Raw genomic sequence first — 27581 nt, 5'->3', positions numbered from 1 at the left:
ATACATCTATACGTCTCGCTTCTCATATGCAGTTCCTTTGAAGCACGAACGTGCTGTAACCTCGTTCACGAGTGAGTTTTATTAAAAAGCAAATGGCTTATTATACTGATATAATACTTCTTGATAATAGATATTATAAATATGAGTATTTGTAAAGATGTTTGCCTTTTTATTACTTAATCACACTTTTTTTGATACACGGGGGCAGGTCATATCTGACTTAACACTCAGTATATTTTATATACTAATTCGCGCATGCGAAATAGCTTGTATATTATAAATAATGGATTTATAAAGATTTTATATTTGAATGTATGTTACTTAAACAGCGGAGTGGATTTGAATTAAATTTAATATAACACAGAACAAGTACAAGTATGATCTAGAATAAAGACAGGAATACTTTCTTCATAAAATTACGTTAAATTTAAAAAAAGAGCAGTGTAAAATAACTGTTTATAACTAGATATTATGAAAACGATACAAAATCATAAAAACATACATTCCGTATCAAATATAAAATACGATTTTTTTTATCTGGAAAGTTAGAAATCCATTAAAGATAAGTTTGATTTGTAGCGTAGTCCAAGCGTTAAACATTTCATCTTTTAAATCACGAGTAGGACATAGTGCCTGTTTTATTCTTATACTAAATATAAAATAATATATAATGTAAGGTTTAGCTTTTAATTTTATTGGATTTTCACATGATCATAATCATTTGATACTCGAAATAATTATGAATGACTGACTATAAGTAGCTTTTACTAGCGACTTCGCTCATGTAACTATTATATGTTCGCTGGCCGGAATAAATAGTAGCATATATCCTATATATATATATATATATATATATATATATATATATATATATATATATATATATATATATATATATATATGCATTTAGTACACATAAACTGAATAGTACGTGTTTAGCAAATTTTATAGTATTTGTATAAGCAATTGAGACGAGTTAACAAGAGAAACAAATTTACATTCACATTTATAACATTAGTAATGAAGTAGGGATTAATGAACTCTATTTGGTAAAGATAGTTTCTGGAGGACAATTTAATATATATTTACACTCACCTTAGCTGGAGAACAATGAGGATTCAACATTTCTCTTTAATATGTTTATTCATCATAATATAAAACTTTAACGGGATAAACATTCTGTAAGTTAGAAATGTAGGACCGCACTTTCATCTTGCTACTAATGAGTTGCATTGCTGGAAAACAAGTTTTTCAAAAGCCTTGTTATGGGGTCATTCACACTTCATTTCGTATGCACGCTACGCTTTGAGCTTGGTCGCACTGAGCCCAGAGCGTACCCTGCAGGGTACTACACAGTAAGGAAGTCTTTCACGTCACATTCATAACCTCAAGATTTCTAGAGCGGAACAATTCCCTGTCCTTTAGGGAACTTGTGCGCCTTTTACTTGTAAAGGAAAAGTGTCATTTACTTCATATGAATGATGACCTCCTTGTGTCGTGCGTCACTCAATGTTTACTTTCAAACACACTGCTTCAAGCATTGTGTACCAATTGTGTACAAAGTATGTAGTGTATCTACATAGTGCTTGAATGACTGTATAGGTTATTTTTATTATGAAGTTTTACATTTTATTTTTAGCCGACGCGGCGCGATCTCAATAAGAACCTTATTATTCTTACTTTAACTTTATTTTCCATTAAAACCTTCGCCAATTCTAAACCAAATTTCATAGTTCTTTATAAAAACTTATGAAATTCCTTGTTGGTCTCATATTAATTAAGTTTGAAGTCGGTTTTTATAAAATAAAATTATAATTGTGACAGATATTAAATAGTAAAATATGTACCTACAACAAAAGGTATGAACTGGATGAAAAACCGCAGCGTTGACCACGGCGGAGTTTCATCCATTTTGTACAGTTTCCGTACCTTACCTTTATATGACTAGTTACTTTATTAGTATTCTATAAAATACATATTTTGTATGTGAAATCTCTCTACAAAATTTCATGTTTAGATAAAATATAACTTTAATTTCGAAAAATTAACATATTCTGATCACGCGGACGAAGTCGCGGGTAATAGCTAGTAGATAATAAACTAAAATATACAAGTGCTGTTACTTCACATATTCCAGGAAAAGACTTAATTTACAAATATCTCCTTTTAGATCAATACAGTTTCATAGTATCCATATAATAAGAAAGAAAGATTCTTAGAAAAACTCATAAAGTATAAAAGGAATTTTCTATTTGGTGTAATCAACGAATATACAATGCTTTATTTCATTCAATATTAGCTACGGTTCGTCCCTCTACGGTCGCACCTATAAAACTTACCTTAGTACTATTTATAGATTCCAGCTTCGAATATTAAAATTCTCCATTTTGTCTAAGGTCAAATCGAATTTCACAGAATATTAGGAATTCTTTGAACATTGAACCCGAACCCATGAAAGGTAAAATACTATTTCCCAAAGGAATAATTTTCAACCAGGAAATATAAGTAAAAATGGATCATCTGTATTTACGCAGAGCCGCCAAAACAAACTGCCCTCTGTGCAAAGAAAAACCTGTTATAGCGAGCAAACGAGCGCCTACCTTAAACGTTTATTAAATACTTTACCTACCGACTTGCTTAACAATATTACCAGAGGCTGTATATTTTACTAATATTAGTCTCTGGTATTACCATAAGAATAAATAATTCAGGTCCAAGTATTTATTCTTATGACTTTTAAAAGAGGAAGATTCTCAATTCATCTACCTTTTATTATTAACTAAATTAGGGAAATGTTTAGCCAATTTTAACACATATTTTTACAATTATTTTCGTGGTCTCTAGGATTTTCTCCCAAATTAGTTTTAGTGTTAATTTTGTGACAATCGCAAAAAAAAAATATCAGAAACATTATGTAGTAAAGATCAAAAAACTATTTATTATAAATAGATTTCTAACTTTCACTTTGAAGTAGAAGTTATTGGTATGTATTCACAATTAAAATCTCTTTTTAGTTGAGCTTAATAATTATGGATACAAAAATCACTAGATGGTCAGATATTTTTTTATTTTATAACTGTTTTCCCACTACTTCTAAAAAATATTATTTTAGCAGTTCTTACTGATCTTATTAAAACCCCTCATATCAATTTTTCTTAAATATCTCCTATCTAAATTGTGCAGTAGGCTTACTACTACTTACTTGTTGTATATTGATTATATACAATAATAAAAACATCCTATAATACATATTTCTGAAAGACATAAGAACAGTAAGCTATATTGTTGTTAGTTAATAAATTAAACAACCTAATCTAATATTAGACAGTACGTATTATGTGATGAATGTAGTGGGAATTTATGAGCATTAAGTTTTACATACGTTTAATATCTTAGGCATGTTTGTAACACGCATAAATTATCCCTAACAACAGACGAAGAACTACCATTTGTTGCTTACACGTAGACAATATTGAAACAAGAAATAGGTACTTTAATACCATTATTTTTATTGTAACGTTTACTAGAGAAGTTTCAAAGAAAATTTCTTTGTATTCGTATTTTACAACATGTGTTTGTTACTTTCTGTGAAATACTTTGGATAACAAAAATAACTACTCATGTATAAATGTATAAATAAAAATCCTATGTTGGTTATTAATAATAAATTAATCAGTAGCATAAATTCTTACTAAGTTATATAGTTTATTCGTTTGTTACATCATATGTTTGTTTCTAACCGCTCAATCAATAATCACGAAATTTTTTTCTACACGTAGAATTCAAATAGGAAGGATCTATCTTTAAATCATATCAATACATCCCATATAGTTAAGCGGACAAAGTCGCTAGAAAAAAACTAGTATTATTTACTAGTAAAATAAAAAAGTGAAGTTATAAAAATATTGCAGGCATAATGGAAAATGGATCTCGCATCGATGTAGGTAATGTGTTTGAAGGTTTCGACGTCAATCCATCAAATGACACTGAAATCTATCACCCCAGTGGTCGATCAATCAACACCAACAGTGCAAATGGTTTATATATATCTACGTGCAATTCGTGACAGATTAACGAAACACTATATATTTGAATATATCGTCAGCGAATGGAGAATTGAATGGTGGATTTTTTGTAATTTCGAGATAAATACGTTACATGTATTCATATTGTCATTAAATACTATGTAGTAACCTTAAATTAATTTTCTTGTTTATAAAGAATTAGAGTTTACAACATAACAATAAAACGAACGCCGCATGGTCCCAGCATTGAATGGGCCACACCTTCCTTGCCCATGAGAGAGGTAAGAGATGACTAAAGAAACTTAATGGTCAAAGAATGAGCAGTAGCGTCCCTCTTAAAACATCACCAAAGCCTGCGGTTGCCAACATGCATGCCAAGTGTGACAACTGTTGGCAAAATCCCCCAATATAGTTAGGCCTATGTTTAGCAGTGGACAGTTAACAGCTGAATAATAATAAAACGTAATAGGTACTTATTATGAAGTGTTAATTTAATTACTGTACACAACATTAACTCTTCCAAAAAACTTCCAATATCTGGCTTAGTACGTGATTTCGATTTAAGACAATTATATTTTGCTCAAAACAATATAGACTTTAAGACTCTTCGAGACTTCAAGATCTTGGTATTGACTAAACCTATCCATACTTTAAAACGATGAATAATACATGCAAGCGATTAAAGAAATATTTAATAAATTCAAAATATTTTAATTTAGAACGCAGAATAGTGTAAAAAAATGTCAGCTTTCGTTTTGCCATCACAAAATGAATATGCTACTAACACGGGAACTAACCAATTGCAAAAATAATTATCAAATTCGAGTCAGAATTACCAAAGATATCGCATACAATGTAACTATAAAACAAGTAGATTTTGTTTAAAAAAATACCGACTTCAATCGTTGAGAAACCAGTTCAAAGTTAAATAATTTAAAAACTAAACTTCCTACTGAACCGATTTGAATAAAATTTCTATACAACCAATCTGAAAGTAAGAACTTTCAGATAAGAAAAATAAATCTAAATCGTATTATAATTGATTGAGTTCTGACTTTCTTCTTTTTTATTTGAAGGTTTTTCTTCTGTTAATAAACTAATTGAAAACCTCCATAAAATATAGATTTGTCTGTAAAACATCTATGAGTACAAGCTCAAACTTAATAATAATCTCTATAGAAATAAATCACTAGTAAATCCAGTATGGATTAGTTTCCTGAAAGCGGAACTCCACTCGTCCTTTTCCTATTATAGATCTATACGTCTATTGATATTCGCCCAATAACCTCTTATTTATTATTATTTACCTTTTTGTTACAATTTTTTCAACAATATTTTCACTAACTATATTCGACGAGATTGCCCGTATGACGCTCATACTGTAGAACTTGAATCAGTAGCAAATACCCACACTTTTTTTTTACTTTTAAAATGTTATTAATAAGAATATTTAACAATTTTTAACTAAATAATTCGACGTAATTAAAATTCTCAAACATCGCTGTTTGTATTTATTTATTTTTTTGCTATTTTTGACACAATCCTAAAGTAGACATTTGGAGATATATATTGGATGAAACATAGACTAATAATAATCAGATAAAGCATACATTACACTTTTAAAGAGATGTGACGTTTCTAAAATGACATGACAATATAAAGACGAGTCAAAAAAATGTATGGAGTAAATTGTAAGTGCCCTCTTAGCAATCGATTTTCTCTATCTTCCTAACAAAAGACTGGGTAAGAAAAGTAATATATTAGATACCTAATTCCTACTAAACTATTGTTCTATTAAACTATAATCGATAAATGAAAAAGTCATCTAGGAACAAACAGTTAACAACAAATTAACGAGTCTAAAAGCGGTTATCTGATTGAGGTAAGCCATCAAAAAGATAAGGCCTGTTATTTAAATGAATGTAATCCACTTAGTAAATTCTTTATTAAGGGCTTTTAGTTTGCTATACAAAATAACGAAAAACGAGTTAGTTTTCGAAGTATTATTTTATAGAAACCAAATCGCATGTTTTACTAAATTATTAAACATTACTGCTGTAATAGAAGATTAGGTAATATATTGTATATTGCATATATTGTATGTAATGATGTTACTACACATACGGCATTTATGTTATTGTTGTATTCCGTGGCTTCGCTCGGGTGAATTAGTACATAAAGAGTCATATGCGCTAATTAAGGGTGAGTGGGTCGATATTGGTAATACATAGCAATAGCTATAAATTTTTGTAACAGTGGTTCTATGTAGCGGTTCAATAACAAATATGGTCTCTCATACAATATATAATGTTGAAATAAAAATTTTAGTTGAAATTAATATAGATATCCGTCCAGTATGGGCGATATCAAAATGGGTATGACCTTTTTCCACTATTAATATCTAGACGAACCCAATATATAGATATTAGAGTGGTATCGATTTTAACCATGCCTAGCGCTAAATAAGGATATAGCCTTCCCGTATGGGGAGGAACGGGATGGTTAGCAATGGAGTTTGACAGCCCCATTGCTAGCAATACACCTTATTAGGTTGACCTCGACGTGATTCCCCTGGTAACCATCATGAACAATTCTTGTTGAATTCGTCACGATGGACTAACTGACCTTCATCCTCTCCTATCATCTCTCACTGGTACTCACCCGCCAATGTATACCGACACCGCGGGCGGAGTTACCATTCCATTATCACCCAGTAAAAAAACCTTCCCCTATATCGACTTTTTTAAATGCGTTCAATAGTTTTTGCAGAAAAAAGTAACAAACATCCATCCATCAATATAAAATATATACAAACCATTCTTATAAACTTTTGCATTTATTATATTAATAGAAATAAGATTACAATACTACTACAAAAACGGATGTAGTCTCTACTAGTACTACCTAAAAGATAAATGTGTCTTTTTAAATAAACCACAAATTATGTTATTAATTAAAGAAATTATATATCTATTAATATTAACGGAACTGTTAATATACGAGTACACGTGCCCTTTCGTGTGATCAAAGCTTTGAAGTTTATAAATAAACGTTTATATCCAATAATAAAATTTGTCTACATATAGGTCTCTCAACAACATGAAGTTACTATATACTCCTGTACCTAAATTTCGTCTTTATCATATTTACTAAGTAAATTATTATCTCAAAGGATTAATAAAAGATAATATACGTTATAAGTAACACCTATACAGAGTAATTAATTTACTTTTACGCAAGTCAATTAGGTAGGATAACTTTAATCAATACTAACTTTTTGCCCGTTGCTTCGTAAGCGTAGATTTCAGAAGTAGGAAAACCAATTAAATATACTATTTCTAGTTAGTGTATCAAGATGAAACATACAGCAGATTTTAAGTTTAACCTTCAGGGATACAAGTGTGAATCACGTCCAACGTACACACCTTGGTGCAGTAGTTTTTGCGTGATAGCAGAAGAAACATACGGACAGACAGACAGACAAACAACATTTTTTATAAGTATTATTTTGGCTTCTATGTTATTACTTTTATTAAAGCCCCTCGTATCATTTTTTTCTTAAATATATCCCATGTGCAGACATCGTTTAGTTAGATTTTTTTATATTAGTGAGATTAATGAGATAAAATGCCAAATAAATCGATAAAATATAGGGGTATTCCGTGTTTAGTACTATTGGATTTTATAGATAATCCATACTACATACACCAAAAGTTTTCCGGTGCTCACATTTACAAATACAAGATGTGATAATATTATGAAAATTACTAAAATTTCAATCGAGATGACTTAAAATTATTATATGCACAGAAACCGAACTTTTACAGATTTTTTTACATAACAATTTCTGTAAATGCAAAAACTTCGACAAATCTAATTTAATGCTCATATAAGTTAGCAATACTTTTTGTAAATATATACAAATATATTTATTACATAACATCATAAAGCTAAAAGATTATTTTAATATAATAGTACTTATAGATAAAAAAATGTCGACGTAATGTTAAGTGGTTTGGATAAATTAGAATATCATTTTCTTAAGTCTGTTTATCTTTAATCTCAGAAAACAGACTGCTAACGCATAATAAGTAAGTACCTGTTTTTTGTAAAAGCTTTTTAAAGATAGCCATACTTGGTTTCGATAAGAATAATATATATATAAGAGTATAGTCGTAGCTACGAGAGGGTGGGGGGAGAGAGCATTGTGGGACAATACCCTACCATAAAAGGTCCAATCATCATCATCATATCAGCCTTTAACTGTCCACTGCTGAACATAAGCCTCCCATTGGGGGGTTTTGCCAATAGCTGCCACGCTTGACAGGTGGGTTGACAATCGCAGCCAGGTTTTAGAGATGTTTTGAAAGTGACGCTGCTGCCCACCCCTCACCCTCTCTAAGTCGGCTCTTACGACTCCCACGGGATAGGATGGGGTGGCCTATTTTATGCCGGAATCATACGGCCAATGCCCTACCTTAAAATAAAAGACCCCAAGAAAATTAAATAAATTTGCTTTTTCGAAATCATTTCATTATGACTTCTGCCCTACCTTAAACTACGGCCCTGTATAAGAGGATTCACAAAATACATGAAAAGAATCATTGGGAATGACAAAAAGACTGAATATAAACTTTAAATTATAAGTATTCGATAAAATTTTAATCTACAACAAAACCATCAAAAAGGGCATAATAAATTTCAATCGGAATTGGCAACGCATATGTGATGCTTTTGGGTGTTACAGATTTATAATAATACAAACTACAGCAACTATATACATATATTGTCATTATAAGAGGAAAATACGTTTATTTCTATATCATCTCCTTTTTATTCATTTATATTTATTATTTATTTTATAACTTCATACTATAACCATAAAAAAACGTAGAAGTTGGTCTCGCTTTTCTATAATAAATACATAGGCATACCTTTTTATTTTATATTAACCATTCCTTATGGCAGTTTATGGAGGAGTCCTATGTTCAGCAGTGGACAGTTAATCATTGATATGATAATGTTGATGATAATATATATAAAGAAATCTTATTGATCCTAACCCTATATTATAATTAATGTTACTAAATATTTTTTATTTGCATATTTCATTAATATCCCAACATAACGAGGATGCCCGATGTTCATTTTAAAAACAATGTACTCGTGATGCTAATTTTACTGTAGGTAAGTAAAACTTAACAACAATAAACTTAATAATGATGGGAAAATTATTGAAGAATAGTGTGTAACTAATAATCTAGCTCATTACAATATTACCCACTATTGTGACATAATAACACGGTCAGAGCCTACTAATAACTTAATGTTACTAAGCTACGAATTAATCATCTTGTCACTATCAACTGTTACTGATACAATTATAGTGTTTTTAATTTTATTTTTTATTTTTATTTTTTTATATTATCACAACAAATATCTCAAATCTTCATTATCAACAAGTTCTCTCCACTGTGTTTATAAAATGGTTGCTGTCTTTATAATGTAGTTTTTTATTTTATTTATTAACTTATTTTTAAAACTATATAACAAATTGATAAAAAAAAGTTCATTTTAAACACACTTTACATTCTTTATGCTTTTATTTTTTCCTTTAGATGATAATCATGAGTTCTAAATATTCAAAAGCTTCTCATTTCTTTTTTCATTTCCAGATAAGAACTGGTGAAATTGAATTTCTCATAGAGATTCTCCTACATTAATTTATCGTACAATCTCACTTGATTCTATTCTTTAAAGTAAATTAAAATGATATCACAGATAATGAAAAAACTAATCTTAATATGGAAAATGGGGACGTTATTTATTTTCTGTTTATTTTTTCAGTACCTTTTTTATATTTTTTTTTTTGCGAAAACTAAAACGGATAGCTTCCTCAGTTTAAAACTAGGCCCCTTTACCTTAGCCTTCATTCATTATTCCTCCATAAGATCAAAATAAATAAATCATAAGTTTTACAGATAATAAAGAAATAATAAATAACATGACTCTACCTCATTGCATTGTAAGTACGGTAAATAAGAATGGCTCACAGGCATATGCTGCCGCAGCCACTACTACTACATATATATATATATATATATATATATATATATATATATATATATCTATATTGGCTACATTTAGAATGTTTTAATTAAAAATTAAACTACGTAAAATGTGTATTTTTATAATATCATAAGTATGTGTATGTATATAAGTATATCGTTTTTATGATAAAATTATGTAAATATACATACATAAAGTTAAGTTTATGCTTAATCATGAAACTAATTATTATCTATTTAACTAAAACGGATGTTCGTCAATACGTTAATGTCTTGGCTTGTCTTACTTTTCCTTAATAAACTGCATTTAATAGCGTCATTCATTAAATGTAAAGTGTGTGTATCTAAATAAAGGACCACGAACCATCAAGAATTTAATATCTGCAAGTTGTGATTTTCTTCATTTCATTTACTCTTCTATATACAGGAAAAAAAAACTAATTTTCTTTTCAATATAATTCATTAATAATTATTAATAACCTAACACACTTGCAAATCATTTCTTCAATTTACGTTAAACTATTTTGCGCGGTTACAAATGAGTTATAACTACCAATTAGCATATTTATAGATTCACTGCTATTTCATAAACAGTATAATTAGATAGTATTTATATCAATTGATTGTGTCTAACGAAAATAAAATACTGATGGATGTTTCACAGCGGCCTAATAAAAATATTATTTACAGACTCACCGAACATTAGCCAAAGTGTGCCGCCGGCTCTTGAGGTACCTGCCATGGTACTTCTGCAGCTCCCCGATGCTGCCCTGTTCGGCTTGCATCCTGCCGTGTGTGGGCAAAAGTGTGGGCGCGGCTTCTTCGCCGGCCTGCGCAGCCGACGAAACCGCGGCGCCACGCTTACGGGCTTTATTGGACTTCCTAGCCGCTGCTGATATGCATATCTTCACTGATGATGGGCTTCCAAAACGTTTCTTCCCTGAACTCCTAGATGACGTATAAGCTGTATCCGTGCTACTTTTAGTACTCTTGTACGAAGGCGTGATAGTCACGTCCGTTGCGTCTTCCAACGGCCAATCGGAATCGTCTTCTTCCTCGATCCCCGGTAAAGGAGATTGTTGACCGATCGGACGCGGCGAGCTTATTACAGGCTCTGGGGCGACTGCAAACAAGCAATAGAGACGTTCAACAAACAACGTCTGGAATGGAGAGGAAATTCATTCACATACATAGATATATCAAAGTTTTGCTAAATGACGATATTAAATAAAGTAAGCAACAAAATAAATTATATAAGGTTATACAATGTCAAATAAAATCTATGACATATAAACTCTTTATGAAATTAAAATAAGAGCGCGCCCTGAATAGTTCTTTACCGACACTCTTTAAAGTAATATATCTTTTGTTTTATGCCTTATAAACAATATAAGATTACATTGGATTTATTTTATTATAATGTGTATTAATGGATAATTTATAGTATTTTTATGAGAAACATACTTATAACTGCTATTTTTAGAAACTTCATATTCGTAACTTGCTTGCCCATTATTATCATTATGTCGGGTTAGGATCGTTTAACTTCCTCGAAATAACATTTAAGTATTGAAAATGTGATAATAACAGAAATATATATTCATACCAGTACTGTTATTGACAATAATAACATATTTCAGCCCACAGACGAACACTTTATTGAACAACAAGATACCTCCGGTAACCTAAAATATACGTAAAAATTAATTGAAATATTCTCCATTTATTAACAGTGCTATATTAGTGTAAAGAATAAAATTATAAAAACCATTTTTTGTTTTTATGGGTGAAAATGGTATGGTAACCCCACCTGCGCTAACGGGATACGCTGGCGGAGCACCAGTGAAGGGTGATAGATGGGAATGCAAACAGGCCAGTTAGCCCATCATGATGAATTCATCAAGAATTAACCATGATAGTTTCCAGGGAGTACCGCGAGGAGGTCCTGGTTGGGTATATTGCTAGCAATGGGATTCTCAGCCTCCATTACTAACAATCCCTTTCCCCCCTATAAAAACCATTACGCAACATAAAAAAACTACACTTGTATTAAAGATATAATTTTTACCAGAGCTATTAGAATAGTGCTAGATGGAGGGCTAAAATAATAAATTTATTATTTTTACAATCACTGATAATTACAACATTGTGTAGACAATGAATATATTTTTAATACAAAACACATGAAACAACAAAGCTTTTTTTTCAAAGCAATGATTTTCCTTGCCAATTGTAATTTACTGATTGTTTGTATTTGTATTCGTTATATTCAAAGGACAATGATCTCCAAACCGAACCCTTAAAAATGAGAAGGAGATAATGACGAAAAATAAAGTGAAATCTCAGTACGAATCCTCTTTTACATAACACGTCCTGAGTGTGGTCAAAGTTTTAAGCAGGATTTATTGTGTAGCGTATAAGCGAAACAGGTTTTGCATATGGGTAAATATTAGTGGTTTGCAACCACCCTACAGATGGTGTTCTTGAACCTTATATTATGAGTGATAAAGTATAAAACAGGGTATAAAAGACGCGTAACATACCATCGGTGGTGAGAGCGCACACAGAGTTAATCGGCTGAGAAATTAGAGGTCGGGCAACGCGCCGGATCCAATGTACTCATACACGTTTAATTATTCACCCGAAAGCTCATCGACTAATCGATATTGTAATCTATCTATACGAACAATACACTGCACGCTACTGGCAGCGGATAAAATTCCTGTGATATACCTAACGAAAAGTGATTACCGTCGATTATATAATTAATAATATGATTTAGTTGTCAGAGAGAGACTGTACAAACTCATCTACATGGGTACATCTTTCTCGAACCCCAGCCGTTAACGGTGAAAACTATGTTATGGTACATACAGAGTACACTAGTATTCTATGATGTATATATATCAGCTTATTCGCCATAGCAAGTTTTATTAAAAAAAAAACCTATGTCCAACCGGTGCTTCTAACTTGTAAGTACTTGTGTTTGAATGGCCATTCATGTCCTCCTTTTAAACGAACCAAAATACGGCTGAATTTCAGTCTGAAGTAAAAAATATATTCTACTATATATATTCTACAATCTAATAAATGGCAACTGTATAACCACAACAAAATAAAAATGATTTACAAGTTCTATAAATTGAATTTTTTTTAGTTTAAAATCGTATATAGTGAACTTTTTAAAAATATAATATAAGCTGTTAAAATCTATGGTCATTATGTTCTACTAAAACTAAAACAAAAGTTCCACATATCATTTTTTTAATAAACTTTAAAGTCCAAAAACTAGTACACAGTAGTATAAAAAATTTTTGCGAGTTTCAATATTTCATAGAATACAGAACAAAATATTTTTTGATAAATTGGTTTGAAGACGTTGATAAATTGTTGTAAAAGAATTTAAAAATATTACAAAATAATAATTAATTATTCAAAAATAAAGAGGTCGGCTTCCGAAAATAATAACCTAAATAGTGTAGGTAAGTAAAGGTCAGGGCTATTTGAAATTATAATGCTTACTTAAATTTCGTAACAATTAATTAAAACTTATCTTTCGCTACTACGGCTATAACTTATTTCTTTTTTTTAAGGTAAATAAATATTGCTATCTAAATATTGTACCCGTTTTATCCAAGGATCCGGCACGGACCTTTTATCTTATGTTCCCATGAGAATTTACATGAGAAATATATATCCTATTTAGCTGACCCAGTAAACGTTGTTTTGCCTTCTACCGCCACCTATGCGGTTCATTTTTTCTTATCAGGATAAAAACTATCCTTTTTCTCAAATTGAATCAAACGATACACATTTATAAAATTTATATTAAAAATGAATTAAAAATCAAATTAGCGGTATCAAAAATGTCATGAACGAATATCATAAATTTTAAATTAAATAATAATATTAGGCCCTTACATATGAAATTAGCGTTTTATCGTACTGACCACTTTGATCTGAAATATCTCCTCTTTGGTAAAACATTCGAAATTCAAATTTATAAATTCATTTAGCTGGTATTTGAGTTTTGAAAATAGTTATTCATTTGTTTTTTCCTCATAATTTTTTTCTTTGGCATCGCTTATTACCGCACAATGGAAAACATGAAATATCGGTATATTTACAAGTACGAGTTCTACCGTAGGACCAGTGCTGCAGAAATAGCTCGAAAGATTAATGATGTGTACGGCGCTGGTGTCGCAAAAAAAAGCACGGTCCGTTTTTGGTTCCAAGTTTTCGTTCTGAAAATTTCGACCTTTAGAACCAACCCCGTGGACGCTTGGACACCAAAGTGGAAAATGAAGAATTAAAGACTATTGTGGAAATAGATCCATCACAAAGCACTTTCAGAGATAGCTGTAGGCTTTGGGGTAAAGGATAAAACTGTATTAATCCACTTGAAGTAAATCGGGAAAGTAAAAAACTTTAACAAGTGAATCGAACTTGCAAACACGCGTCGACTGCTATGTTACTTTGCTCAACTGACACAATAATAAAGAGATTTTAAATCGAATCATTACTTATAATGAAAAGTGGACACTGTACGATAATCAGAAGTGCTCGTCGAAATAGCTGAACCCTGAAAACCCAGCCAAATCCTGCTCTAAACGAAAATTTACTCAGAAAAAGTTACTTGCAAGTGTTTGGTGGACTAGCCGGTGTCGTTCACTACAGCTTTCTAAAATCTGGCCAAGCGATTACAGCAGATATCTATTGTCAGCAACTGCAAACCATGAAGGAAGAACTAGCTGTTAAAAAACCGAGATTGGTCAATCGCTCTAAACCATTGCTGCTTTACGACAACGCAAGAACACATACTGCACAACAAACAACTACTAAGTTAGACGAGCTATAACTAGAATGTCTACGAAATTCACCGTACTCCCCGGACCTTGCTCCAACAGATTACCTTTTTTTCTGGAATTTGGACAACTTCTTACAAGGAAAAAAATTCAACTCCGATGCGGCAGTCCATACCGTCTTCAAAGAGTTTATTGATTGAACTACCTATGACAGGGCAAAAGTGCATAGATAACAACGGTGCATACTTTTATTAATTAAATATATTTTACAAAAAAAAATCACTCTATACAAAACGCCAATTTCATATGTAAGGACGTAATCATTTTAAATATTTCTAGTTTCATCCAATTCACATCTCACTGTCACTGATAATATTGTAGTTTTCATCATCTTCATCATCATATCAGCCTTTAACTGTCCACTGCTGAACATAAGCCTCCCCATAAAGGGGGATTTTGCCATCATTTGCCACTCTTGGCATGCTGGTTGGCAACCGCAGTTAAGCTTTGGTGATGTTTTAAGAAGTCTCCTTCCACAGAAAGAGTTATACTGTAGCATTTTCACATTTATTCAGTGTAAAAATTTCAGAAATTACATTACATATACAAATAAATAAATTTTACTACTTATCTATAATATTTGAATAATAAATAACCTAAGCTTTAGGTTTGATTCTTGTCAATTTATTTTATTTATTTTTATATAAAAGGTGCATTATAATTTACGAATACGACATTATAAATACTTACCAAATAGTATTCCGACCATTGTTTACTGAATCATGTTAATACAATTTTGTAAAACAAATCGTCGTACTCGTATTTACATTCGACCAAATATAGGTATAAAATGAAAAATAAATTTCGTTCTCATTTCTGCCACCTAGTTTGTTCACGTAACAGGGTAGGTATGCATAAAAATTTACATACGTCCTATTTCGATAGGTTAGTTTACTACTAAGTATACACCAAATTTTATAGCAGTCGGTTAAACCATACTAAAATATAACAAAGATACTAATGAAAAAACACTATCTAACTAACTAACCTATACATAGATGTAAAACAAATTAAATAAATTATTCATAACTAAAAAAGTTGCAATTTTGCCTTTACAGGGGAATCTCTAGAAATGTATAGATGTACTTAATTCACCACCATTATAGCAAATCTCGAATATTTTTAGAAAAATGTAAGGAAAGGAGAAAAAAGTTCTTAGACGATTGCCTACATTACGAATAAATCACGGTATTTTATCAACCACCTAGCGCTAGTATTCAGATACCTATAAAGTTTCCTAATTGAATTTATTATATTCGTTAAGTTTTGATAAAATAATACTATAAAAATTAATAACTCACCCATAATAGGGACTTAGAATTTTATTTAATATTGAATTAAAATAAGTCAACTTTCATAAAAATTTATCGTATTATTGTATCTAATAATTGTGTTATTAACAACAACAGTAAGAAATAATATTTAAATGAAATTATTTCTTTGTATGTACTTGTTTACTTTATTCTGTAATAAAAGAGTAAAAACAGTACGTAGAAAACAAAAATACGTTACAAACAAAATTGTAAAAAATTTGTTATATTGTGGTATATATTTATTAATAACCACTTACTACTGGTAAGTAGTATACATATATAACCGGAATTTTATGAATTTATAGTAAATTAATCGTTCACTGTACATTCGTTCATTTGTAGTTTGTTTATTTACAACATCGTTAAAAAATAAACATTAATTTATAAATTATTAAATTAAATTATAAATAATAATAGTAGTAATGTATATCTTTGGATCTATATCTGTGTTTTATTAGTACAAACAAAACGATGTTATATCGTAAAATGTATTGAAGCTAAGACAAAATATAATGAAACATGATTTACTAATTAATCAGCAGTGTAAAGAACCAATTTTGTTTTATAAAATTAAAACTAAACGAGCAACAAATTAATATCTCTCAGGTATTAAACGATGGACTAGAAGAAATCCCTATGTGAGATAAGTTCACATACCTACTTTTACTCTTCATAAGAATTCTGTATCTTATAATTTAAGTTTTTACTGTAGAATAAAGTTTTATAACTAAACAAATTATAAATTAATATTACGTATGTAACATTTAATTCTTGTTTGTTGTTTGTAAATACTTTTCGCTAATAGAAAATATCTAATTTATTTATCATATACAGTTCAACTAATTTTATAAGAAAAAGTTATAAAGATTTGTATACTTTTTTTAAAGTACTTACTTCTTTAAGATCTTGGTGTATAAATTCTTAAACGACATTGATCAAATCGCCATTTGTACAAAGTTTTATTGTGCAATAAAGAATAAATCAATACATATATATGCAAATTGTCATTCAAATGCTCATCAACACTATTGCCATAATAAATCAATACATTTAAAAAAAAATTTACTCACTTTCCACAGAAATATGGATAATTGCAATTCATTTAATACAATTTATACCCAGCACGTATCGGATAAAGTACACAAATACATTTATATAAATACTGGATATAAGCTATATGAGCGAGATCTACTCAGTATACAATTTTATTTCCAATCCTTCGCATTCAATGTCATCTTTGAAGTTTATGTAGACATACATACTGTTGAAATCTGGGTAAGATCGGTAGGAAAACACGATCTATAAACACCAAGACGCGTCGTCTCCGTGGAACTTGGCAATCAAATCAATATGTTTCACCGTTTCACAAGAGCAAGTTACGCCTGTTTTACAAGTTCTCTTTAGTATCTACATTACAAAATTATAACTTTAACCGATTGACAGACAATACACAGCCTAAACTGGTAAAGCCAATGAAATAATCATACACCTCTTTGCAATTTGATAAGGCTCAAAAAATGACAACATGAAACAGAAATCAAAGTGCATATTGCATATTTATTAAAGATAGAAATACAATATTTTTTCTAATATTTCTTTTTACTTCCATACAACTACAGGGTTTGTTTTTAATAGTAATAAAACCGTTACAAAATTAACATAATAATGTATAATTATATCAATCTCCACATTTCAAACTATACAAGATAAACAGTAGACTCCGAGTAGCGAATTAATAATTTACCTGAAGATACTCGTACATTATTTAGAAGTGAAATACGTGGCACAAAACGGGTGTGAACAAAATGGCAATCGGAGATTAATGGCTAATATGAAAGGTTGTGGAACTTCTGGTAGTAATAGTGGTAGTCAATCTTCGAATGTAGGTAGTTGCACATAACAATGGTAGCGGATTAAACAAAATAATTATCATCAAATATGCAGTGATATAGACTTCCGCAAGATAACACCTAGTTCAGTAAAATATTTACACAGGATATTTCAAAGAATTGTTATTCACACATTTCATGATTTTAATGTAATCAGATAAAATGTTATATCGCTGTTTTCTATTTATGTACGTTAAAATCGAATTCGTATATTTTAAAAAATAAATATTAGCAAATCATTGCAAAACTATAGGAAATCATTAATATTTTAATTTTATTTTCGAATTAAAAACCGATATTTAAATGAAGAAACTATATATATATATATATATATATATATATATATATATATATATATATATATATATATATAAAAAAATAAAATACGAACGTATATCCCTTCTTCTCCTGAAGATTGCTAAAAACAAATTTTGTATGCACCTAGTACATACGTATTTCTTTATAGTCTTTAACTGGAAAAGTAATTAATATATTTATGTTTTAAATATTAACAATAAAATAAACTTTTAACTACTCACTATCAGTTACCATTTATAGACATGGTTACCAAAAAAATGATAAGTATATATCATTTCGTTATAATAAAAAAAAAAACTTGAGCCCAACATTTCTAACAATCATTTATTAATATGTATATGTATAAATGCCTCCACCACCATGCCCTCAAATGCCCTCTTACTTTAAGTTGATTAATAGAACTGTCAGATAAATAATGAAAGACGTGTCCGTCGATCAATCGAATCGTGGCCTCATAATTAGTAGATATTGGGATAATACAAAACTGTATTATAATACAGTATTTTACAGGAAAAAGTGAATTAAAAATGCTATTTTACTCCGTCACAACGGAAATGTACGCCTTCCTTTTCCAAAATTCCTCAAATATCCTAAAATTTCTCATAAATGCAAATAAATGTTAATTTACTGTGCAAATTACCGCTGGCAGCTTCAAGTGGATCAATGATTGACTAGGTAGAATGATGGAATGACAAGATATAATGCGTTTAAGTTATTTATTGCGCGATGTAATTTCATTTTCATGACAAATATTTTCAGTACTACCTGTTTATGAGCATATCGCTATCTAGTCCTAAACCAAGCAGAGAAATAATATACAATAGATTATATCACTATTGCATATAATTTCTGAGACGCTGAGAAATATTTACATAAATATATTTGTACTATGTAGGAATAGAATCTATGACTATAGGAAAGTAAGATCGAAATTATTGACATATTATGTACATAATATAAAATAGGTGAATCTATAAATAACTAATAATGAAAATCGATACATGTAAAGTCATCATGACATATTACCTAACATGATCGCATCGTCGTCATTCATGTCATCAGCGCTGCACTATTCAATATAATGCAGGTGCAACAAGTGTAATGTGAAATAAAATAATCCCTACCAATATTATAAATGTGAAAGTGGATTTGTTACCTCTAGATGACTTAGACAGCTCATTATAAAATTTGATATATACGTAGTTTTTGGAGTGTAAAAAGTAATAGATTTTTTATCCCTGTCATCGCTCCATCTAATAAGGGTTTAATGATTACATCGATACAAATTAGAATGGTTTAAAGGCCGAACGAATCTTATACCCTATCCGTGCGGATAGAGTGAACGGTCGGCCTTCCGATCCGTCTATCCGTCCTCACGTGCGATCGACCTCATCGACCCATACAGACGTATAAAACTTTATATATATAATTTTATATTGCACTCCTTATATCCTTTGCAATCTATTATTAAAATTGCAAAAAAATATTTTATTATCTTCGTTGAGTTTTTATTTAATATATATTAAATAATATGAAAAGAAAAAAAATAACTTTATTCTACGCCATTCCTCAAAATGTTAAAGTGTTATTACGATGACATTATTACATTAACTTTATTTGCATACATAATCCAAGCATTGCGCTGAGGGAGGACGTCGTTCCGGTTTAATCCAAAGACCATCGACCATATTAATTCTTTATATGTATATAAAAAATTATAACAAAAACTCATTAAATAACCATACTATTATTAAAATAATAACTCAATTAAAATATCTACTGAAGATACGAATTCGCATACGATCGGTAAAGCCGTCGATCGGTCGAGCCAATTTTTTTTACATGAAATTAAGTGAATAATTTGCTTCTTGACGTACTACAATTTAGTAGTACAAGTAGATATCTAAACAATCGATATAGTTGGGCCTACTTATTGTGTATTGAATCGCGTCGTCTAATGGAGATATTTATGAAAAATATATAGAAACCAAGTAGCATTTTCAGTAGGTAAGTATCTACGTAATATTCAAAAATTAAAATAAAGAAGTATTTTGTGTTAATTTTTTTTGTTTATTCTTTAGCAAAACTTTGATACCTCGTAAAAAAATGACTAAAAAGCAAAATATAAAACCTAAAATAAATAAAAGATTACTTTATTTACATTTATATGATAAATAATTAATTACTTAAATCAGACTTATATATTTGTAAATGTCACAAATGAAACATGCGGTGAGAGCACAACCATATAAACTCAAATTACAAATAAACTATTGAAATTATTCACGCACATTATAATTACAAAATTTCATTTAATTATGCAGACATGGATTTAAATAGATACCGCAACTGCATGTACTCACTAATATCTATTTGCGTACTACGTACGTAGTATCTTAAAGAGTACACTTGGAATAATATTTCTATTCAGTTTTACTAGCTTAATTTATATAGATATTTATAATAGATATCGTCAAAACAGAATTTTCAAATGGCTTGATATGAAATTAATGTTTTTTAAATCGAAGCATGCACGTAATTTGCATGCGTCATCTATCTTCATCCATGTCTTCTTGTGCATATGTTGCAAGATGAGGTACTCACCATATTCGTCTAGGGCTTGCTGCGGGCTGCCCTCCCTGAGGGCATAGTCGGCGTCGTCGACGGGCGCCGCCGCGCGCGCCCCACACAAGGGCACGCAGCAACGGAACACCCCGCCTCCGACCACCTTGGTGCTTTGCGCGCCCTCCGACCCAAGGCGCCCACGCCACACGCCACACTACCACACGTGCACAGGCACACGTTTGCACATTCGCTGTCTATGATCACCATTCGTGTCACACTTCAAATTTCACGCAGCACAAACTTACCCAGTCAAGGTTTGGTGGTTCCCGTTCTCTTTGGCACTTGTTTTAAGGACAGGGACAACAGTAGAGTAAAAAAGTTCTATCAGTCTTCAAATTTAGAAGATAAGTTTAGAGTATCGATATGTCAGTCGTATTTTAAACTAGTAGTTCAAAGTAATCAAGGAAAGGAGTTAAAGTACGAGGAGATGGAAGAGTTAATTTTTGAATCCGAAAATGAATTCCACTTGATGTCGTTTTATTTATATTCAAAATCACCATCTAATTATCTATCATTTTTATTTATTTTTATAAAATACTATTGTGCGAATTGCCACTTTAGATAAATGCTAGCGATTCACTCAATATGAGACCAAATATTTTTTCTTTCACATGATAAAAATAATAATTTAATCTATAATCAAAGAGAAATAGAATAATATAAAAATATCTGCATTAATTAAAATTAAACAAACTATAAGTTTTGGGCGTAGATCAAAGCGCATTGACGATGTGACGTTTTCTAAATATTCATTGGCCAATTGCCAACTCCGATCGCTGTTTAGATATTATCACCTCAAGTGTCCAACTCCAGTGACAACGATATTATAATTAAATGTATGACACCTCATCAAAGTTATTTAGAAACGGTATCTAACAACCGTTGCGGAATCTAAAACTATCATTATATCTATTAAATATATATTTTTAAACTTATAAGCATTTAATAAACACTTTATTGAAATAATGATATATTAATCATTGAAATTATTAAATTAATTGACATTAAATTAAATAACGTTAATCAAAATAAATGAATGAGTATAATAATCGGAAATACTCTATCCCTTTATCCAAAATAAATAGAAAATATATGCTTTCTAGAAAATGTGTATTATTAGATTTCTGACTTATCTAACCAACTGATTAGCTGATTAAGAGATTCTATCCAATTTTAGTAGATACCTAATAGATTATAATCTCCTTCATTTAAACTCACATCAACCTATTTTGATACTAAAACTGCACTTCGCATTATTTTTTCATTACCAAAAAACATATTGTTTCTCAAGACACATCTATTAATTCATAATCTCTAGACAGACATATATATCAAAATATACGTAATTTGTTCAGATAAGAATATCCAGACAAGTTTATTATTTATTAGTAATATCGCGTCTACTTACTGCTCGAATGAACGTAAACACTCGAAGGGAGTGAAGTCATAAATAAACATTTGTCTAGCTATAAATTTGCATTAACCATATTAGTGTATACTTATATAATAAAATAAATTTAAACTCCAATATATCTGACGGACGTCCAGCATTATTGCTGCTTGCGTTGACGAAAATAATTAAAATATAATCCAACGTGAAAATGCTGCAAACTTTAGATACGAAATGTGAATACAATTTGGACTTATTGTTAATTTAATTTATTAACAATCATTAATATTTATTTTTGTAACTTTGTAAATTGTAACATAAATGAAATTTGGTTAATAAATAAATAAATCAATAAATCAATAAAAAAAGTAAATATTGTAAATGTTATATCATGATACTAAAGGATATTTTGGATTTACCTTTTAATAAAGAAATATATGAAATAATATTATATCTATTCTACTATTAACTTATATTTAAAATTGTATTGAAGATCTAAGGAAAGTTATCTAGAATTTATAGAAAAAGCTGTTAACTTCTACAGAAGTGTGTACAAAAACTTATTCAGTACAAAAATATTTTGCATTTTTATAATTAAATTTGAAGAATATCATCTACATAATAGATGTAATAAAAAAATCTGTAAAATTTGTGGAGAAAATAAATAAATCTATTATTATTATTTTTTTAATTTTTACAAAATTCACATCTCTCTTAAAGAGAGGAGATGACTTATTTATTATTATATTAATAAATCAGTAATATAATATAAATAAATAATATATTAATAATTTTGAATTAAAATAACAAATTATTAAGAGTTAACAATAATTTTATTGGATTGGTTTTATAATATTTTGTGTGAAATTTAAACAAATCTTAATCGATTCTGTAATCTCATTCGTTCTACGATAAAATTAAACAACGCAAACTCCTTTGAAATAAGTAGCACTGAATTTAATTAAATAGGTATATTGAATTTATACCGACCGACGCTTAAATTGATTTCAGTCTCATTGAGGTCGAGATAGAATATTTAATTAGTTTTATTTTAGAAGGCTCTAAAAGCTATGTTCTTAACCTTATTCGTTAAAAAAAATACGAGTAAAATTGCATCTCTCTCGTTCACGAACATCTGAATTTCCTATTATCCGGTTACATAAAATAATATTATACATAGTATTAGGCGAGTAATACAAAACTCATCGATTTTGTAGACGCATAGGTCAAGGTTACTGTAGTATAATGGATCAATGAAAAGCACAGGCAAAGTTAATGTTTACTACAATCAAATAGAAATTGCATTATCATTTATAACTCAAATATATTTATTATATGCACGTCACAAATAATAATGATGATGATAATACCCATTATATGAAGAATGTATCTCTAGTATGTATGTAACTATGGTAATTACTGATGTTATAAAATACGTCACTTTACTAATTTAAAATGATTGTCTTTAACTCAAACAACTACGGGTATTCATTCAACTCCTATTCTATTTATAAACGCGTTTAAAATATCGTAGTTTAAAATTAGACGTAACTATAGGTACATTTTATCGCGATATATCCTATCTTTTACAGAGGAATAGAAATAACCGAGGACATTGGTAACCAATACGTTTCTCCGAATGTAACCGTTGGCCAAGTGTGTCAAATAACTTCTCCACATTATTGGTTACTGAAAATAAACAGGCCCCCATTGATTGACCGACATATTCACATTTATTCATTGAAATGAAACAATATAAAATAATAAATGACATTATTACGGTCTGAAAGGAATTGCTAGCGCCAATAGCGATCGACGCAGTCAATTATTGCTAGTTGAGCGGCCGCTTGTATCAATTGTGAAGTCATTTTTGTATCGTCAGAATCAATGAGATATAATGGTGTAACCCGCGCACCCAGTATAATGGTGTCACTCCACTGCAAAACAGAAGCAGCCAAACTGATTTTAACCATCCGGTATTTCCATTATAATTTAAATTTGGAAAGTGATGAATGACATAAATTTAATAAACAAAAATAGTTTTCAACAGATATTAAAACAACATTCTTCATGGGATAGCATTTATGGTAAACAAAATGTTAAGTTAATTTAAAAATATGAATAGTCCCTTTTTTCTTCCGTTACATTGGAAGATTTTTGTTTGAAACAAATTAATACACAAATTGCAACGTTATCAATAGGTTCATCTCGTTGTCGTTCGCCTCGCTCGAAGTGAAAAGGAACCCTGAGCAACTTTATGATTATGAATATAAAAGCACGTGAAAACATTTTATTAAAAAAAATCCATCATTTTATTTCGATATTGTTACGATCCGGATACCAACATATATTTTACATAATACAAGAGTCGATTCTCAAGCGGCTCTTTTGTGCTTTTTCAGCCTATTATAAATGGGAACTCGTTTATAAAATATTGGTGATATTACGGTTGCTTTAGACAGAATGTCATGTACCTAAATAAATGTCAAAAGCTGTTCAATATAAAAATGGAATAGGCGATGGAGGTAATAATATCCAACTAAAGATCACTTATATTTGCAACATTGAAAATATTTTATATATTTTATAAAACATAACTACAACAAAAAAATATTCCCAGTGTTGACGCTGATACCCTGTTTTTAGGTTTAGTATACATCCTCTCTAGTCACCTATATATGTGATCATACTGTAAAAATCTATTTTATCTAAAGACTGCACATAGATTTCTTATGTTTTTACCATCGTTAATCACTAAAATATTGTACAGAAATTGTCAGCGTGATGACATAATACTGATATATGAATATATATACTGTTTTAGAAGGTGAGTTATCCCAAGCAATGGGACGTTAATGGGTTTACACTAACGAAAGGGTTTTTGGTAATTCCCATGTGAATAAGAGAAAATTCACGCACGAGCAATAAGCTATGTTTTAACCTAATAATCATCGTACCTTTACAATTCGTTATAACATTCAACACAGTAAATTCAAGAAAAACCTTTTGTAAAATATACGTATAATAATTAAGTGTATTATTCAAAACCAAAATACGTAATTTAAACACAAATACTCGTAGTTAGGACGTCAGCTGAGTTTTAGTCTATGCTTAAAATGTGACACTGTTTTCACACGTGGATTAATCATTATCTGACACTTTATTAGCGGACTACGTTATCTTAGCAATATAAATTACGATTATATTTATGACAAGTCTATCCTATACTATAATAAAAAAATTCTTGCGGACTTGTCTATGATATTCTTTGATTTCATTATGTTTTACTTGTAAGTACACTAGAAAAATATTGCGTTCCTCCATTACTGGTTTTACATACATTAAGACAATTACTACCTATCTTTTCAGTAAAATTATCAACTGTTCCTGCCTTCTTATGGTAGTCTATGGGAAAGGCCTATGTTCAACAGTAGACAGTTAACGGCAGATATGGGGATGATGAATTAACTACTGGTATATGTTTAAATTTATGTTAATTTAATAATAATATATATTCGTAGCTAATTGCATAATTAATCATTTATCTAGAGTCTAGAGGATAAAATGTATAAACATTTGCTCTAGCCAAAGATATATAAATGCAGTAGATACTGTCTATCTATGTAATACCATATATCTTTTCTGATTGTGAGTGTGTAACATAAAATGATTTTATGGTCAGGACGCAGCATTTATAAATCAGTCGATAAAAAGGACATGTATGGTTATCGTATACGATGCTATGAACATCAGATAGAATGTCTTTCTAGGTCTATTGGCATTTTGCTTATTATTTCTACAATACCTACCACGGTATTAGCTTACTCTTGTTTTACCTACAGAAAGTGAATTTCTAATTTGCTTATTATCTCATTAATTTTTCTTAACAATAAAAAAATTATTAGCAACCGGCGAAAGCTTTTGTTTCAGCCAATTTCGATACTTTAGAGTTTCAATTTGGTTTATAATTTCATAGAAAATTAACTGGTAGTACTTCTGAAATGAAACCTAGTTACTACATTCGAAAATTTATTTTGTATGCCACTTCCTCACATCATGATTTTTTGTGGCTTCCCCTTTGTTTGTTTGATGATGGTAGACTTGCTGTAATTTTTATCTGGGCACTAACCATGATTTCTCGCGATTTAAAATACCTGTTAAAATTATGTCTTCCATCAATTTACATTAATAACAATTATTATACCTACTTTATCTGATAATAACTCGAATTATTTTGATCAATAATCAAATACTGATTGGTAGATTAGTTATTTTCATATTGAAATACCTACATGCATGTCTATTATGAGTCATGGGATAAAAATATGCTGTTGTTTATTGCTCTAAAAATATTGTACTGGTTACATACCCGATAACTGTGAATTTCTAAAATAAAACATTTTCAAATGATCAATAAAATTATAAAATATAAAAAAAATTATATAAATGAAACATAATTACAAAATCAATAGCAGATGTAAATATCAAAATAAATAAATATAATAAAACTATAAATTCTTATGTCATATTTGTAGGTTTCTATTAAGATGAAAAACAATATCATTTAAAACACGTTTGATCAACTTATTTACGTCACATTTAATTAATTGTGACTTAAATAAATATACATACTCAAAAGACTAACTCTAAAACGCATATCAAAAACAACAAAAAAACCAAACACGTTCACATAATACTTTTATTAAATCGTTTACACAATGTACAAACAACATTTAATGTGCCCATCCAAAGATAATGTACCATAAACCTATCGATCAATTAAAAAGTAAACGGACGGATAACTACAATCATCGATATTGGTCTCGTCTGCTTTTGATCTGATTAAACAGCCGCGCCCTTACAAACTACACAATTTATAGCAATTTCTATGTAATCGACTACAAAGTATATCGAATGGCCGTGGCCAGTGACACTGGACATTATGAGGGTTACGAACTAAAAATATGAAAGGTTCGTTTATTTTCCATTTCAAGAGAAAAAAACACAATAGTTTTTCCCTCACAAACAAATAGAAAATAGAACTTGGATAACTACTGAAGTACTTTTATATTTTATATACCGTTCCAT

At 29.8% G+C, this 27581-nt stretch overlaps 1 protein-coding gene across 3 annotated transcripts in view; it reads right to left on the bottom strand.

Annotated features, from left to right (window-relative positions):
* Positions 1–27581, bottom strand: part of LOC113511544 (cAMP-specific 3',5'-cyclic phosphodiesterase) — a 547503-nt gene that overhangs the window by 393878 nt on the left and 126044 nt on the right. The window contains exons 2-3 of one of the 3 annotated variants that reach the window (XM_052897822.1): positions 21083–21611; positions 10790–11216 (exon numbers count right to left, since the gene is read on the bottom strand). The exons of 1 other annotated variant lie outside the window; for it this stretch is intronic. In XM_052897822.1, the coding sequence (XP_052753782.1) occupies positions 10790–10878 (89 nt within the window). In that variant the 5' untranslated portion in view covers positions 10879–11216; positions 21083–21611. The remainder of the gene's footprint in view (positions 1–10789; positions 11217–21082; positions 21612–27581) is intronic. One more of the 3 variants, XM_052897825.1, reaches the window with a different exon arrangement.

Source organism: Galleria mellonella, unplaced genomic scaffold (assembly GCF_026898425.1).
Source record: "Galleria mellonella isolate WM207_F2 unplaced genomic scaffold, CSIRO_AGI_GalMel_v1 utg117, whole genome shotgun sequence".
Taxonomy (NCBI): Eukaryota; Metazoa; Arthropoda; class Insecta; order Lepidoptera; family Pyralidae; genus Galleria; species Galleria mellonella.
Note: the sequence above shows the minus strand (reverse complement) of the source record. Positions and strands in the feature narration are given on the sequence as shown.